Genomic DNA, 19,254 nt, shown 5'->3' with positions numbered 1-19,254 from the left:
TACTAACTCTCTTTGAAATTTTTTTTTTTATTGAAAAACCATGCATTTTACTTGCTGAATTTGGCTCCAAGGACCCAGAGTAGATAAGGGACCCCAAAGAAAGAAAACTGTTTTTTTTATTATTATTATTTGTTCCTTGATGCTTGTTTGTGACCACAACCACTTTGCATTTAACCACTAAAACATCTCTCTAATTTCCCCCCTTGACCCACCCAATTTTCCCAATCTACACACTTAACCCCTTATACATTTCTTTCTTGACCAATGGTATCATCACCCCATGCCCACCCCCAGAACTCAAGCCACACCATGGAAGATTCAGAGGACTCTGAGCTGGAGAATATCATGGGACATCACTCTGTGAGAGGGGGCCACCTATTTGCCCCTTGTGAGGCTGAAGGTCATGAGAGTCCCCAAGCAGAGGGAACACCCACATTTTTGAGGCTTCCTGCATTATGCAGAGCCCTGGGGGAAGTTGAGCCTGACCCCAAGTACAACATTCAGGCTGGATATATGGATCTGCCACCTCCCTTCAACCCATCACCCATCAGCCCTTCCAGGCCCAAGAGTCCTTGGGGTCGTTTTGACCCTTATGACTCCACTGAGGTAATGCTGGGAGACCTGGTATAGGTCTTGAAACAGAGAGGAGTGATTTTCAGAATTCAAAATGAATTTGAATGGAACAAATCATATCTTAAGAGTGACAGTGGAACTGTTTTTAAGGATGAACTGAGTGTGTGACTGTTACAGTTTAAAAGGATTGGCCATAGTTTGAGTTAGTTATTTTGAGTTTTTGTATTTGGCTTTGGGACATCAATAATTTGGGATTTAGCTTAGGCACAGGAGCCAAATTATTAATTATTAATTATTATGTAAGCATGTAGAGTGTTTTATAGTAGTAAAACAACTCCAGGGTCCCCGACTCATTCTTGAGCTCAGGTTACTATCTGTAGAGTTTTGCATATTCTCCCTGTGTCTGTGTGGGTTTCCTGTAGGTTCTCCGGCTTCCTCCCAACTCCCAAATGCATGCTGTGGATTGACTACTCAAAATTGCCCCATGCGTAAATGAGTGTCCAAGGTATATTCGTGCCTCGTACCCAGTGTTCCCAGGATCCACCAGAACCTCGACCAGGATAAAGTGATTACTACAGATGAATGAATGAATCAATCAATAATCAAACAATAAATTATGCAAATGAGTGAATCAGTCATTCAAACATTCAATCAATCAATTAATCAATCCCAGGTAGCATTTCACTATGCTTTCATTTTTGCCTAGTCTAGTATTCTACCACCTCCAAAAACATGCTCCAAGTGGATTAGTTACTTTTATATGCCCCTAGATGTGGGTTTATTCAGTGTTTGAGTGAGTTCCCATCGTATCATTACAAACAAGCTGGGTTGATGCAAATTCTTGTTTGGGATGACTATGGGATCATAAATAAAATATTCAGTAATTGCCTTTTGGCAGAAGCCACCCAAAATCTGTTTAAGCAGGGACTGGATTCTCATAACTTGGTGCAATTTACAAGTGAAAGCTTTAGCCCACACACTTCATAACTGACAGACAGTGGAAATCCTAAACAAACATGTGCTACCCTACAACTTGGTATGGGGAAAAAAGTTTAAACAAGGTTTTTCTGTAATGGGTTGTTCCATTTCTTAGTCATTACCACCTCCAAAGGGTTACATCCTTCATCTGGTTCAGCTGAATGCTAGCTAGTTTTTTATTAATATCAGTGGGCAGTATTCAGAGTTGATGACTTATTCATGTAGTTCATGCCTCCTAGGGTTCCAGATTTTTCTTGTCTAGATGTGTCTGCGATGGGATTTTTCAGTAGCATCTTGACGACTGCCTTTAAACACAAGCAGTTGCCTTTAAGTCCAAAAAAATCGGGATAGAAATGCAGACAGAAAAAGTAGATAATATTATTTCTTTGCTGTCAACTATAATGTAACGTAACATAAACACAAGAGACAATTTAAACATTTAAAGACTAATGAGAAAAAATTCCAGTACTCATTTGTGATAAGAAAAAACTGTGCAATTGTTTTTGGGGTTGGGGATGGTCAAATTTGCTTCAGGATGATTAACATAACTTTGTCATCTGGCTTGATTCTGGCATGGTTGAAGTTACCCTGAATACCCTGGAGTGTATATGTGTGTGCTGCCCTGTGAAGGGTTGGGTGTATTCCTTCCTTCTGTGTTAGAGTCAGTCAGTAGGATTCACCACAACCCTGAATTGGATAAATGGTTAAGGACAGTGAAAAAAATAAATGACTGATATATCTTTTTCGTTTTGGGGAGAACATTATGGCTTTGAATCTTTGATGGCATGTCTGAAATGCAGTAGATTGCAAATGTCTAAAATGCTGGTGGTCCTTTCCACACTTGTAATTTGATCTAATTAAAGGTGGCTGCTTTTATAACCTGCGTTATATCCACCCAATTTTGTCACCATTTGGTTTCCCAACTACAGAGTAACTCTGCATTGCTGTTGAGCTTAAAATAGCCAAGAGCTGAAGGGATCCCATATTATGTAATTTTCTGAAATACCACATTCAGTTCTGTTTCTTGCCAGGCTCTTTTGACTGCCTAAATGTTCAGTTTGTGCTATAACTAAATGCAGGTTACTTACTCTCTCTCCCCATCTGTTTTTCTCTTTATGATATTGTGTTTTTCAAAGGACCAGGATAAAGAGTATGTGGGCTTTGCCACCTTGCCAAATCAAGTACACCGCAAATCTGTGAAAAAGGGCTTCGACTTCACTCTAATGGTAGCAGGTAAAATAAACCTGATTATAATTCTACTGAGGAGTCTAATGTTTCTTTGGGGTGCCCCACTCTTTCTATTTCTTCTCATTGGGTCCCTTTGTGTTCTCTTAGGGGAGTCTGGATTGGGCAAGTCCACCCTGGTCAACAGCCTCTTCCTGACAGATCTCTACAAAGACAGAAAACTTCTCAATGCTGAAGGTAATCCAGATGCGGTCAAATCATAAGAAACCATTCTTCAGAATGTTCACCAAATCCCATGTATTAGCTGCCCAGAAACTGTGTGGTTTATTCTGTACACAAATGAGCATAGATTTAGTGTTTTTATGCTTTTTCATGTCATTTCAAGTCAGATAATATTCTCGTTTTATAAGCTGTTCTTAAGCTAGCAAAGGAAATAAGTGAGTTATGTTACTTATACAGCATATTAATTTCAGAAAGACATATCAAATATGACAATATTTTTTTAGCAACCAAAGCCAATAGGGCAAAAAGCCAATAGCAAGTTAAGAGCTGAAAGGGAAAAAACACTTGGGTCACCATATCAGCAGCCGACTGAATAACATTTCCGCTGTTCCCCCTTTTTCAGTATTTCTTAGTGGATGACCAAATATGCACTTAATGAGTATGTACTTACAGTACATTATATCAAGAGTAGTTGTTTGCTGTTATTTTCTGAAATCTAGCCTACATTAATTTGCAGATTTACATTCTGTATTAGTCTTATTGTTGAAACGATTAGCCTGTTTTCTTTCCAGAGCGGATCACCCAGACAGTGGAAATCACGAAGCACACAGTGGACATTGAGGAGAAGGGCGTCAAACTCAAGCTCACCATCGTGGACACACCAGGCTTTGGGGATGCAGTTAACAACACTGAGTGGTACGAGTTCTGTGTTCCATTAATACTGTAATATTTACATATAAATATAGTATACCAAAATACAAATAATCTATACTAACCTGTTTCAATTTATTTAAAAATGTTCTTAGCATCATATAGGGGTTTTACTTGGATCCTTTCCTGATAGAATAAGACTATCATGGAATCCTTAAGGGTTCCCCCATAGGAACAAACCAAAGATCAAGAGTCTAGATTTTATTTAATAATGTAGTTTCTTTCTATTAAATGTAATTAAATTTAATTGTCATTATTAGAAATTGTAGTTAAAGAAAGTGATTTAATAATTTAGGTATTTAATTTAGTAATATAACTAAAAGTACATTTACTTATTGATATTATATTCTATTTTAGAATATGAGACTATATTTAATTATTATTACCTATCATACAGATACACACATAAATTTACACCTTATACAATATACATATGCACCTTATAATAAATAATTTATTACATTTTTTAAATTAAAGAAACCAATAAGAATCATGTAAGTAAAGGGCATTAATAATAATAATAATTAACTTATTAATTAGTAGTTAACTAGTGTGTGTATGATTTCAGCTGGAAGTCAGTAGCTGACTACATTGACCAGCAGTTTGAGCAGTACTTCAGAGACGAGAGTGGCCTGAACCGCAAAAACATTCAGGACAACCGCGTTCACTGCTGTCTTTACTTCATTTCACCCTTTGGTCATGGGTATGAGAACACACACTAACACACACACACACACCAATATGCAGAAATATGCAGACTCAAGCATAAAATGCTTCGTTCAATTAATTTATGTTGTAATAGGCTTCAGTGAATCACCAGCTCTCATAATCCAGCATGGGAGACCTTGTTTTTTTTAATCCAAGTTTGCCCTCTAGTGTAAAAGTGTAGTAATTACATCTGTCTGAAAGGTCACCTTCTTCTGAAGCTCTCCTCCAGGAAACTCTCTAATAGAAAATGATCATCCTTCCTGTTTGAGCAGTTATATATTTAAGCACATTGTATCTACTGTATCTGTATTTACCTGTAAGTATGTCTGATGCATACTGTAGGTAGTTTGTATGAGTGAGACAATTGAAACAATTGCACTGTTTATTTCAAATAGGTATCTGAAAAGTGTATCATTTTTCTACATAATCTCCATTTCATTCAATGCATTCAGTGTTCCAGTGCTTAATGAGTCTGGATTCCTCTAGAAACAAATTCTTCTAAATTCTATTTTATGTAATGGTTTTAAGGTTTTCATTTGACTCATCTTCATATAGAATCACTATTGCATTTACTGAACATTCACACCAACAGGGATGAGACACAACAAAGCAGACCAAAGTTATCATTTTGATTCCTCTCAAGAATGTGACTGTTAGAAACGTAAAGTGGGTGTGGCAAGCGATGTGACAAAGTTGAGCCTAATACAGAAACATTAAGCTCATTTAAACATTATCCATGTGTTTTGGAACAGCTCTGGTCTTTTCGCTGCTCTATTTGGGTACACACCCTTTAAGCTGTAAAAGAGGTGGAACTGTCATGACGAACAAAACGTTGTCTCGTTCTGACACTAGTAAACAGTGATGCATTTTATACACAAGCATCAATCTAGTATTGTGTCTTTTTTTCTATCTGTGTGTAATGAGAGTGGGTCTGCTTGCCTTTTTGCAGTCTCAGGCCTTTGGATGTGGAGTTTATGAAAGCCCTACATGAAAAGGTCAACATTGTGCCAGTCTTGGCCAAGGCAGACACTCTCACCCCCAGTGAGGTCAAGAAAAAGAAAATTAAGGCAAGTCCGCAAACCTAAAATGGACCGTTTCAGTCCTGCGCTGTATTAGTATAGATTATGTCACAAGAACATATTTATGAACCCTTTATCAGATGTTTTATAATGGATATAATGTATATATGGATATAACGGATATAATGTCGTGCTGTTCCTTAGTAAGTGTTTGAAAAAGGATCTTTTCAAGGATACAAGACATGCAATAAACAGAGATGATTGGACAGAGGACATTATAAACACCAATCCATGCAGTGCCGAATTTATTTTAGCACAATGATCTACATAGCCAGCAATCCGCCTAATGTAAAAGATCACCTATTCATGTTGAATTTTATAAGGTGATATTTTCCATATTAAATTTGTGAACGAAATGAGCATCATGCTTTTCATTTCTCATGCATGGACAGGTGAACATGTTTAAAGGTTTGACCATCAGTGTTACTTTAACAGAATGTTGTTCCTTAGCTCTAACTGATGATGCTGTTCTAGACCAGGCTGTGCATGCGTGTGTTTTGAAGGTGTGGCTTTGGAGCGAACACTATAGGGAAGGGGTTGCTTTTTTTTTTTTTTTTTTTTTTTCAAAGGACATCCTTTAAAATCACAGACTTCATTTTTAATAATGTGCATTTAACAATATTGTGTACCTGTGCAAATGGTTTAATACCTGCATTGCTGCTGTGGTGTTGTATAGCATTTCTGTTTATCATGATCATTTCTATCCTGTTTAAAAAAAAATCCATAAGCAGATTTCTTTAAAACACCAAAAACTGTGTTAAAGGGTTGTACTGTTATCATGCTGTTGATTTATTTATTTTTTTTTTTGATATTGTTATAAATTTAATTACATTCATTCATCAATTACATTCATACATCACATTCCTTCTCGCAGATTCGAGAGGAGATCGAGCAATACGGGATCAAAATCTACCAGTTTCCTGATTGTGATTCAGACGAGGATGAGGAGTTCAAACAGCAAGACCAAGAACTGAAGGTGTGTATGATTCATCTACACTAGAGGTGCCTGTGTGTGTGTGTGTGTTTATGAAGAGAAATGAACAGAAAAAGATGGAGAAGGGGAACTACCTGCAGTGCAGCAGATGCTACTGCAGTGCCTCACTTCTCCTAATAATTATTTTCTCTCTCTCTCACTCTCTCTCTCTCCCCCCTCCCTCTACAGGAGAGCATCCCGTTTGCAGTGATCGGCAGTAACACAGTCGTTGAGGCAAAAGGAAAGAGAGTGCGGGGTCGACTTTACCCCTGGGGCATTGTAGAGGGTAATTTATTCATGAACTTATAAACCATTATGGAATTGAATGTTAAACATTATATTATACATTATACATGTATATTAAAATTCTGCCTTGCAGTGCACGCACTACAAATATAACAGTGTTGTTACCATTAAGTCTGATCATCTAACTGACTTGGATTTATCATTATTAATAATGTGTGTGTGTGTGTGTGTGTGTGTGTGGTGCAGTGGAGAACTCTGCACACTGTGATTTCATAAAGCTGAGGAACATGCTGGTGCGCACACACATGCAGGACCTGAAGGACGTGACACGGGAAACTCACTATGAGAACTACAGAGCTCAGTGCATCCAAAGCATGACACGCATGGTGGTGAAAGAGCGCAACCGCAAGTATGAAGAACACACACACTCTTCTCATACACATCTTTCACTCAAAACAGTATGGTTCTGTGTACATACATATAGAGGGAGATGTAGACAGAGTTCTACCACGTATTGACAAGGGGGGTGAATACTTATGCAAGAAACAAATATTTGCTTTTTTGTTTAATTAATCTTTGTGTGATTATAAATAAATATTTTGCACCTTTAAATATAGAGATATGATATAAATTAAATGAAAAAAAGGCTATTAAGTCCATTTCAGGTCCAGGATGTGTCACTGCAAAATAGATACACAAGTTTCTAATGCATTTTGTGTGTGTTTGTGTGTGTGTTTGTGTGTGCATTTTGTCATACAGCAAACTCACTAGAGAGAGTGGCACGGACTTCCCCATTCCCACGGCTCCCAATGTAACGGACACAGAGACAGAAAAACTGATCCGCGAGAAAGATGAAGAGGTACAGCTGTCGTCCTACCCGGCCAATCACGATGCAGAAACAGAGCCATACTCTGATCCTCCCGCAGTCACACACACACACGCTGACCTCCAAACAAGTCAAGTCGAGTAGAACCAACAGAAAGTTCCTGATGGCTGAAATGCCATTTTTAAAACTGCATATTTGCGAAATTCAGAGTCATCTATGGCAGGTCACAAACCTTAACCAAGAGGGCTTGACTCCTCAGGTGTCTCTGGGAATGAAATAAAATCATAAGCTTTCAGGAAAATGGGGTATAGAACAGAGCAGTAGCGCCCCCTTTCATAACCATTATTTTCAAATACAGTGAGTATATTTATGTGTACAACATAACCGTATAACAGAAAGAAAGATGACAGAAGGCATGCTGTAAAATTCTTATGCACTTTCTGACTCATTTCATTGAGTTATTTGAGTGGTAAAATATTTATTTAGGAGATTTTATGATTCAAAACTGCACATGCTGTCATGCTCAGATATAGAAAATCAAAATATGTTAGATATGGCACATATGCTCTTAATAAGGTGAATTCTCAGAAGTTTATGTAACTTTTTTTTAATCCAAAAAGCAATTTTAATTCAATATATCCCAGCATGCTGTGTACCTACCCAAACACAGAAATGATCAGCTTATTAGTGTGCATGTAAACACACTCAGTACAGTGAAACTGTGATGAAAGCTTAGTCAAATATCATGATTTGAAATCCAAAGGTACTATAAGAGAGGCAGTACATAACTCAAGCAATTAAGAGTTAAGGGTCAAGTACTGGCTCTCTTCCACGCCTGAGTCGCTGAGATTGGTGTTTATATAAGTGCACCCAGTTTCCTCTCTGAGTGCCTCTTTAGCCGAGTTTCTAGCACATTCACTTTTTCAACAACTCAGGAACTTTTTCTGAACAGTTTTCTGAACGTTGTTTTGCTGATTGGTCCCACACAAGCTTCACCGCCCTGCTTCCCCCAGTGGAAATGTGCCTTAGGTTCCAAAGTTTAGTTCTTTAGTTCTGGAAGCCTGCACACTTCCTCGCTTTTGCACTTTAGACCCAGGATTCAAGATACTGTGGCTCGGGAAAATATTAAAAGGGTCTACATTTTTTTTCTTACCTTGATTTTCTGTAATGAATGAATTCTACATCTAGTCATGTTTCATGCTTACTTGCTTTCTGTCTTTCTCTCTCATTTATTTATTTATTTATTTATTTATCTATCTATCTATCTATCTATCTATGAACTGTTCTCCTCTTTTAAAACTGCTGTAGTTAAGGAATGTTACATTGCAACATTAAAGAGTTTCACCAAGTCTCACACAGAACCCACTATATAATACTGAAGTAGCTTTATAGGCAGAAACCAAAACATTGTAGGTCATTAAAATCTTCCAAACCTACTGCTGTCAGTCTGAATTAACACCTAAACTCAGTACTCACAAGCATGGCCGCTGCAACACTCCGTAACATTTTACTTTTCAAAAGCTTTGCATCATGTAACACTAACAGAGTTTTAATAAAAAAGTATACATACATACATACAAGACATATACTGATGTTAATCAATATGCTGTATGCACTACCAGTCAAAAGTTTGCCTAGTCATAGAGGGGATTTTCTTTAGTTTTAATATTTTCTACCTTTTAGAAAAACACTAAAAATAACCCCTACCACCTTTGGAAAAGATGGATAAAAAAGGAACTGAAAAAAATGTCTTTGTGGGTACACTGTAAATATGAGGAAAAGTGTAACCTTTAATTTACATAAATTTATTCTAAAAAAAAAAAAAAAAAAAAAGAAAGAAATCTATTGCAGCTAATGGCACCCCTGCATTTAGTACTTTATGCACCTTCCCTTTACCATTGTAACAGAGCTGAGACTTTTCTTATAATGCTTGATGAGAGGAGGACACAAAGCAATACAAAATCTCTCCAGATCCTCCAGGGTCCTAGGTCATCTCCTGTGGACTTTCCTCTTCAGCTCACCCCACGGGTTCTCAGGGGGGTTTAGGTCAGAGACTGGGACGGCCATATCAACATCTTGATTCTGTGTGTCATTCAACCATTTTTGTGTGGATTTGGATGCATGTTATAGATCATTGTTCTGCTGGAATCTCCAACCCCAACCCAGTTCTTGGCAGAAGCAGTCATATTTTCATCTCCTAGTGCTTCTTGGAATTACATTACAATGAATTAACATATATATATTCATTATTTGATTTTGTAGTTAAGTATACATTTGTTTTTCAAATTTTATGACGGATGAAAAAATTTGTCTTCTATTCAATCTAGTGAGTCCAACCTTTAGACTGTGGTAGTGTGTGAAAATGTGCATCATCTCAGGCAGACTTTTACGTGTCAGCATTTGCACATTCTTATCATTGTGCTTTTGTACATTCTGGAAGCTAAACCTTGAATTAATATTGATTCTGTAGTGGCACAACACCGTTAATATTGATTCTATACTATCTCTAGGCGTGATTCTTGCACAGTAAGGGTTAAGCAATCCCCGAGAGCAGTCACACAGAAGTAAAACGTTAATCGATTGCCCATTGAGCTGTGTTCAAAGTTCCCCCGCAAACATGTGACAAGTACATTGCATTTTCAACCCTCCACTGATGCGTTAGTTAAATCAGTTCATTTTTTCTCCCCCTTTGCCCCTATTTTCACAGCTGCGGCGGATGCAGGAGATGCTGCAGAAGATCCAAGAGCAGATGCACACCCAGAAGGAAGCCTATTAACCCCTGCATGTGCCATTTACCTTTGCCACGGTGCCACTTTACTGCCTGACCTTCATGCCTGGGACCTTACCATCTGATCAGACCCCTTTCTGCTCAGTGAAGCTACAAAACTAGTGCACAAAGCATGCTCCATATCTAGGTCCACTTTGTCTCCATATGTGTGAATCTAGTGGCTTTGGAGTTCCACTAGGTGTCATTAAGTGCTGCAGGAAAAAGAAAAAAAAACAAAAAAACATGCCCTTGTCTGGAGTCCACTAGCATCAAAGTTGACGCAGACAAAGAATTTGACACAAAAACAAACGTGTTGTAGTTTGTGAAACAGTTTGGCCTGCTTATAGAGAACAGAAGAACAAAATTTCTCGCTTTAGAAGATTGCAAAAGAAAAAAAACGCTCCTTTTTGTGCAGTGTAGTAAAATAACAAAGTCCAAATGTCGTTGCTGTTACAGACACAATAGTAACTGAACTAAAGAACCAGATGAAACAAACGAACGTGTTATTGTCTGGGAATTTCATATAGTTTATAAAACATTTGTGCTCTCTTTACGTGCAAGCAAGCTTTTTTTTTTTTTTGGACATCTTTTGATGTCACTGTTCCATTTCACTCTCAGAAATAAACATACCAAACTATACTTTTCCTCTTTTCCTTGTTACTGGGTTGGTACCATCGAAGGGACATCTTTCGTTCCTATAGTATGTATATTTTGTCTGGAAAGGTGCATGTGGAACATTTTTAATTAGCGTTTAGTGTGAAGGTACATCACTGGTCCCTTAAGGTCCAATGTATCCTTAAATTATTTTAAAATATAATCGTCGTATTTCAAGGTGAATGATATATACTACAGGTACAGATCTACCCTTGACGTTACCACCCCAGCAAAATGGAAGAGTACAGTTTGGTACCTTTATTTCCAAAAGATAGACAAGAAATAAATTTGCTTGCACTCTATTTGAGCCAAAAATATTGTACATATAATTTTGTAAAACCTTTTGAAATTCATATAGAACAACAAACTCAGCTGTTGCATCAGTGTTTTTTTTTTTTTTTTTTTTTTTTTTTTTTTAAAGTTCAGTTACTGTTTTCTCTGTAACAGCAAATACATTTGAATTTTGTTTTAATAAAACAAATCTGAGGATAATTTTTTTTTCCTGAGGGGCTATATTGGTGGGAGCGAAAGCTACAAGTGGCACCCTTTAAGTAACTTCGTTTATACGCCATTATGCATATATAATTCTCTGGTTTAGCTCTTTATCATAGGATAAAAACAACAAATTATTTAAATGTTTTTTTTTCTACATCGTGGTATTTTATTTGTACTATTTTGTTAAATGAATGCATTCGTCGTACTGTATGTACATGCTTTTGTTTGTATGGCTACAAAAGAAACAAACGGTTTCTTTACATAGGTCAACACTGTTTTATTTTCTTATGAGAGTAATAATAATAAGTGAAGTACTGTAGAACAATATTTTTCTTAACAAAGCTGACATATTATTGATTTCTTTTTTTTTTTTTTTTTTTGGAAAAGATGTTCCAAAAATTTTTGCATCATTCCATAAGTGCAGACTTTTAACTAACAAGTCAAAAGAGAAGACGCTTAGTGATGTGCGTACAGAAGAAGCTATCAATATATAAAATTGTCTTTATCTTAATGGTGTAATAACAGATGAAATGAAGTTGCAATACTTATATTTTTTTGTCGCTAAACATTATATTTAACAAGACCGTGATCATGAAAATGCCAACACCACAAAGTCTTTCAATACATACAATACAACGAAAAACAATAATGAATTTTTGAGTGAAATTACATATATACAATGTGATGTTTTCCAAGTTCGTAAAACATAAAATAAGCCTAATGCGAATAAACTAAAGATAAATACAGGGGCTGTTTTTTTTTTTTCTTAGGTCACCTTTTAATTTCAAATCAGCTTTACAAAGTTAGCCAATAAGAATTCATTTCTAATTTGGATGAAATAATAATAATAAAAATAAAAAAAAAACTGCTATTAAATGCTCTGACGTTACTGTCCATTCTGGAAATGAATCACTTACTGGAAGTTGAAACTTCAGCCATATTTTAATTATAAATAAAAACATTTAGCCAGAAATTAATTATAAATAAATAAATAATTCAGCCCTTGAAAATGATAACAATGTTAAAAACATATCTATTGGTACATATCAACTTCTTTAGATACTGCCATTTTTTTAAATTAAGAAATCCACTGTGAGAAACATCATATATTTACGAAAACATTTAATGGCCTTTTCTCATGATACTGCAATTGTACCTTTAATTTGAAAGATTACAAACCCACTGTATTTTTTTAAATACTTGCTATTTTTTTCCCTCATTACTTTTGGATATTTTAATAGGGTGTCTGAATATATCATGGGTTATATTCACCCAAGCCTTTACATTTGTTATAAAATCTAGAGTGTTTAAAAAATCTAGTTTATATGTAGTTACTCACCGTTTTTAGGTTGAGGCTCATGAGTAGAGTCAGAACGGACATTTTGTCTGAAGCTATATTAAGTTAATTATTTTGATTTTGCCCCCATGGTTTTTGTTACATCTTCATACTGTTTTGAGCATTTTTTTTTAGGCCTCAGCAGTTGCTCTGGTGTTATAAAGGGAACAATAATATGTGGTTTTGGATTCAGGTCTTTCTTTCTTTTTTTATATATATATATGTATGAACATCTTTCCTTAGGTTTCATAAATGCATTAAAGATATTGTATAAGGGTTATTTGTGAAGACAAAAATGACTAGAGCATATTCTTTAAAGTAATAAAAAAAAATCTCATCTCACCTGGTGGAATTTATTTATTTAATACAGCTAAGAAGAGTTCCAGCTGTAAATATTCATTAGACAGATACAAACATGTTTAATCCACACTTCATACATACATTATTTGCTAAAATTTAGTTTGAATTGAGATTTTTGATCTCATGAGATTACCACTATCTTTATTTTTATCTAAAATACACAGTTTTAACAGTGTTTTAGCCAGTTCCTTCCTACATCATGGCCCATGCCTGAGCAGCTTCATTTCAGCTCATCTGGACTAAGAAGAATATCATGCACTGTGTATTACAGTCGATCTCTACACCACAGAACAGTTTTTAGCTTAATAGTGAACTAAAGAAATGGTCCTAACATTAAACTCAAAGTCTTCTTTCCAGAAAGCTAGTTTGAAAGCTAGTTTTGTTTTTTTTTTTTACTTTGTCTTTGTCTATTATATGTGTGGCGGTCTGAGAAAGCCAGTTGGATGTGTCCGAGTCACTGTGTCTTAATTCTAGCAAACAGCCAACAAAGTTTTGACCAAAATATACCTATAACATGCTTTGACTCATCAATTTTAAGAAGCCATGAATATATTTCATCAAAATGATGTGGAAATGTTTTTATTTATTGATTAATCTAGCCTAGGCTGTCTTCCTGCAAACGTAATGTTGGGTAGAGGGTCAGTTTAACAAACGTGGTCAAGAACGTGGAAAGTAGGGGCGATCAGGGTGCTGCTATACCGCTGAATTTCAGGAACTGCAAATGCATCTACAACACTGAAAATAAAAACAATATATAGATAAACTAATAGGCTAAGCAAACTTTAACATTTGGAGTAGTTTCTGAGGTTAGTGTTAACTATCAGAGATGGTGTTCCTCTTATACCACAGTGTTTTGCCAACAATTACAGTTTTTATTTGATTAATCAACAACACAATGCTTTTTATCAGTTCACAGTTCATGTTAACATATTCAACGTCACATGTTTGTGAGATTTTGATTCTTCAGGATAGAGAAGTTTGCATTTTCTAGTTTCTCGGTAACGTGACAAGCTGCGTTCTTTTGTCTCATTAACTTCAAGGGAGAGAAAAAAGGAGAGGCAGGTGAGGGAACGACTGTTTATAGCTGCTGTAACCTAAGTGATAACAGGAACTAACACCTGTGTTGCCAACTTTTGCTTTTACAAATCAACCCGTTTTTATTCTATTACATTATTAGGCTTAAAAAGTCTATAGTTTGCAGAACTATATATAGTAGGAAATATTAAAATTTCATTGATCACACTACTTAGAGTTGAAGTTCATAAATTTCCATAACACATGCTTTAGGCCTTCATGACAACTTATGTAAACCTGCATAAACATTTGGGCTTATGCCAGAAGAAATCAGCTTACATAAAGACTCATTAAAATAAAGCTTACTTTAAAGACTTTGTCATTGTAAAGACTGCTTTTTGTCAATTTTGATGCTAAGGTGATGCCATGACATGAAAATTGATGCAGTACTTGATCAAAGCAGTCTTTAAAGTGAGTTTTAATTTACGATTTAAAAGATTTTTATGAATACCTATGGCAATACCATGATTCGATTTGATTTTTGATTTTGATTTTTGACAGTAAGTATACAAGTACCATAAGTATATTAAGATACAAAGTCTGTTGCCATGGTGTTCCAAAGTAAGTTAGCCCTGAATGTGTCAACAAAAATCAATTACCTTACCTCAAGTGTTAGGTTGACATCCGATGGCTGTTGGAATAAGCCTGTTTAAATATTTATGTAGGTTTATGTCAGTTGTCATGAAGGGCTTTTGCTGGTGTAATGAGCACTACCCTTAAGTCCAATGCAAATGAGTGTACACATTTAAAATACAATCACCTAGCATTACTGAAAGCTCACTGGTTTGCTTTTGCTGTTGACGTGACATCAGCATTCAGTCATTTTCAGTAAGCGCTTTATCCTTGTTAGGGTCACTGTGGCTCCGAAGCCATTCCCGGGAAATTGGGAATGAGATGGAAATACACCCTGGATGTTGACACCACACACTCATTCACACCTAGGGGCAATTAAGAGGTGCCAATTTTTCTACCAGCATGTTGTTGGGAGGTGGGAGGAAACCCATAAGGACATGGTGAACATGCAAAAACTCCACACCTCAGGAATGAACTGGGAACCCAAAAATAAGTAAATAAATAAATAACACCACATGAGAAGAAGGTGTCCTGTAGGGAAGGCATTTATGTGGTTAACTCATTGAATTATCCAACAACACCGCTGTACTTGATAACTTTACCAGCATAACACACACAACATCTGGTCGCTGTAGTGTTGAGTGCTCACTGTTTCTCAAGTTTCTTTCTTTCTTTTCTTTCTCTGTTAGATCGTACAGCAGTGTTCAGGGATTTGTGATGCATTAAAACAAAGTTCGCAGAAGCAAAGATCAGAAATGCCAGTTCATGTGTGGGTGTTTATTTGTGCTTTGTGCCTTTAGCACAGTTGGACATTGTGAACTGCCAAGCTAAATATTAGTACAATATTAGAACTGAGTTCATGTTTAATCTCTCGCTGAAGTTCTACTTGTAATAGTTAACACACTAAAATGTTAAATGCATATAAATATATTATTTTATTTACTGTGGACTTGTTATGCTGTGCATAATTGTGTAAGAATCACAGTCGGACCTCTGATCTTTTAGCATCACAGTTTGACTATTGATTTCTGACAATCTGCCCTCTGGCCTTCTTCGTAGTCGTGTAGGTGGTGGGTCAAGGTCTCTGTTCCACACCGACTACTTCTCCTTGTTTATCAGCCCACATATTCCATGATCCAAATGACCAGCAATCACAGCAAACAGTCAACATGAACATCACACACAAGCTTCCAAACCACAAATTAAACCTAGTGGATGGGTTTTTACAAAGTGACTTTTACTCTAATTAATTCGTGTCCCATCAACCTTTATATATTATTGTAAAAAGCAGACTCTGGTTTGTTTACATGAGAGGAAAAAGGTCATTAATACGATGAAGAAGATAGATCTTTCTCCTCTCTGTGGTGATAACATTGTGATTAACATCTGTAAATCATTTTTTAAATAAATAAAGAAGTAGATGGGTAACACAAATGATCTTTCTTAAAATATTTTTTAAAATATGCATCTAGTATGATTTTTTTAGAACTGTCAAATGAACAGCAACTAAATCGCTGCTGAGATCTGATAGCGAGAGAGAGGTCACCAGAGAGAGAGAGAGAGAGAGAGAGAGGCTGGTGAGGGAAAGACTGTTTAACGCAGCTGTCTCTCAGATGTTCCACAACATTAAATCTAACTATATACCATTAAATTGCATGACATATTTTTCATTAATAAATTAAACATTTAATCGCTGGCTAACCGCACGATCTACCGTGTGTTATCCCTTAAATAACAGCAGCTCAGACAGCAGTTCCATCTGCAAGACAAATCACAGGTTTATATTAATGTGCTCACTCTATGTCATCTTTACTACAATAACAGCTAAGGGACTTGTATAGCTAATGTGCTGTTATTTAACAAAAAACATACGAGGGTGAGTCAAATGAAAACATTAAAACTGAAATAAATGAGCAAAACAGTACATTATATTTGTCTGTAAATTCCAAAATTTACACCATAAATATGTACCACGAATTACTTATATTGACATCATACTTAAATATTAAAGAGTAGGTACATACATACTGTTAATAAAACATGCTAGCAATAACTGTGATATACTGCAATGTTGATTGTGAATTCTGATATAGTGACACAGACAATAGACTGAATGGATCAGATTGGTGGAGATGATAAATTGACAAATGACGTCACTGTTTAAGCTTTAATGAGTTACATAAGGACTCATATCACCAAGAGTTAGGGAACAAGTCAATGAACTGATTCTGGGTTTAAAAAAAAAAAAAGATAGTGCATCTAGCTTAGAGCTGTTGTATAGAAGGTATTTTTCCTTTTGTTTTTCTTAAAATACTAGGGTGGTGAGGGCCAAAATGATTATTGCTACAGTGTATATTATTATTGTATCTTTGGATTCAAGAGAACATAAGTGAATAGAACTGGTTTTTATGTCCATCTTAAGTGTGAGAAAATGGAGAACTCTATATCTGGCTTGTAAAGCTCTGATTGAAAAATTCTGGTTGTTGAGCAGCTGTAGCAATTTTGACTCGATTACTTCACTTGATCTTAAAAAAAAAAAAAAGTTAGTAGAGGTCTTTGTGTTAATTAGATTTTAAAAAAATTACTATATCTTAATCTTAAATGCACAGTCATTAAATACACACCTTGTAAATAAGCATTAATAACTATGTAATGTAATTTGTTTTAATTTCTTTGTAAGTACAAAGGACACCATGCACACAAATACAAACCCATAGCTAAATGAACTATTTCAGGATTATGTTTAATGTGTACTTGTGAATTTTTTTTGGCTTATTTTGAGAAAGTAATCACTTCATTCGGTTCAGCAACAACTCTTCTTCCTGCTTGTGAGCACACACGTTAAGCTTCTGTCTGTTTGGCACTCACTGTGTTAATTTAATAGAAATAAATGACAGTAATAACAGTAACAGATTAGGGAAAGAGTAGATCAGGGAAACTTTTAGCTCAGCAATTAAAGCAGTATGTGAGATTAGCAACAGTAAAGCAGTAAGAACACAACAGTGTACCTGATAAACATTTGATAAGATACTCAGCCTCAGCGATGGCTTCTCTGGCTTACTGAGATAATGCCAGGCCAAAGGTTTAACAGTTTATCATGCTGTCACACACACAGTCGACATTTTTGTGGTCTACTGAAGCTCAGATTAAGATTACATTTTGATCTGTGTTTTTTTTTTTTTTTTTTTTTTTTGACTATGACATAGTCATTGTCCAGAATTTTTCTTAACCACTCAATATAGTTAAAGAATATTTCTTCTTAGCCAACCCAATATCAGTGTTTTCTGTATGTCATAGTATCTGAATTTTTGTATTTAACCAAGGCATTTACTGTAAACTATCACAGCACTCCCTTACAGCTGATCTCCGAAATGGCCTTTCAGAACTTTAAACACATCTTTGATGATTACACTTACACCTAGGCCTTCACCCCCCACTCATTCACCCACTACCTTTCAGTTTTTCTTCTTCCGTTTTGTAAACCATTTGCTCCTTTCTGGATGCATGTAAATCCCTCATTACATGATAAAACAAAAAGGGCTGATGGTGGAGTTAATAGCTCTGGTCACTCCTTCACTCAGCATGTCACTGGAGACGGCTGGCTCGATGGCCCCATCACTAAAAGATCAATCAGCTGAATTGGTCTTGGTCTAGACTTGACAAAAGAAATAAGCACCCTGTAGTCTGAGATGCTAAATAGCTCCTCAGGCCAAAACAGGTTTATCATTTTATTTCACATACTTGCATACATTCAGTGCATTTGTACACATGAAAATTTGCATGCTGAAAACTTGTCATGTAAGCAATGTCCATGTAACCCGGTGTATGAAATATCTAGCCTCATATCCCCAGTGCTAATTTAATTACTTATAATACACGAGAGAAATGAATGTGACCTGATTACATGAGTTTAATAAGTAGAAGTTGATTGTATTGTTGCTGTATAATGTCTTACTAAAAAGATCATTTCATTACGTTTCAGATTCTATTTGCATTTGCTGTAGTGCAAATGTCACAAGCAGTAATTTTAGTGACAAACCTATTCCACTATTCCAATAAATCGAAAGGTAAGGTTAAATCGTGATTCCTTGCAGAACTTTGCTTTGCTAAATATTCTGCTAGGTTTTCTACTCAAACTGCAATATTATATTCCGCTTAAAAGCTCAATCCCAACGGCATCAGATACTCTGACTGCCTTTATCCCAGTGTATAAGTAATTTCATCTAACATGACATTATACATTATATTTATCTAATAATTTTAGCAATGCATAATAGTATAAAAGCAGCAGTCAAAAAATAACTGTTAGGTAAAAAAATGACTGCTAGGTAAGGATACAAGGATATAGTAAGTAAATTTATGCATAGAGGTTTATATTTAAAAACATATATATAATGAATATATTATCATTCAGAGTAACTAGATAGCTTGGACATAAATTATTTTATCCATAAAGAAAAGAAAAAACTATCGCAAGGAAAAAGTGTTGGTGAC

The 19,254-nt window shown here is 35.7% G+C and overlaps 1 protein-coding gene across 6 annotated transcripts in view; it reads left to right on the top strand.

Moving 5' to 3' along the window:
• The window catches only part of septin4b (septin 4b), a 67,912-nt gene extending 54,817 nt beyond the window's left edge, over positions 1-13,095 (top strand). For 4 of the 6 annotated variants that reach the window (XM_034314793.2, XM_034314794.2, XM_026940883.3 and 1 more), the window contains exons 2-11: positions 2,688-2,784; positions 2,887-2,973; positions 3,531-3,654; positions 4,238-4,372; positions 5,327-5,444; positions 6,331-6,432; positions 6,619-6,715; positions 6,922-7,084; positions 7,435-7,534; positions 10,209-13,095. In XM_034314793.2, the coding sequence (XP_034170684.2) occupies positions 2,688-2,784; positions 2,887-2,973; positions 3,531-3,654; positions 4,238-4,372; positions 5,327-5,444; positions 6,331-6,432; positions 6,619-6,715; positions 6,922-7,084; positions 7,435-7,534; positions 10,209-10,277 (1,092 nt within the window). In that variant the 3' untranslated portion in view covers positions 10,278-13,095. Of the gene's footprint in view, positions 1-294; positions 607-2,687; positions 2,785-2,886; positions 2,974-3,530; positions 3,655-4,237; positions 4,373-5,326; positions 5,445-6,330; positions 6,433-6,618; positions 6,716-6,921; positions 7,085-7,434; positions 7,535-10,208 lie in introns of all 6 variants that reach the window. The other 2 variants (XM_026940880.3, XM_026940879.3) reach the window with 1 other exon arrangement.
• The last annotated feature ends 6,159 nt before the right edge of the window (positions 13,096-19,254 follow it).

Source organism: Pangasianodon hypophthalmus, chromosome 21, assembly GCF_027358585.1.
Source record: "Pangasianodon hypophthalmus isolate fPanHyp1 chromosome 21, fPanHyp1.pri, whole genome shotgun sequence".
In the NCBI taxonomy this organism is placed as follows: Eukaryota; Metazoa; Chordata; class Actinopteri; order Siluriformes; family Pangasiidae; genus Pangasianodon; species Pangasianodon hypophthalmus.
Note: the sequence above shows the minus strand (reverse complement) of the source record. Positions and strands in the feature narration are given on the sequence as shown.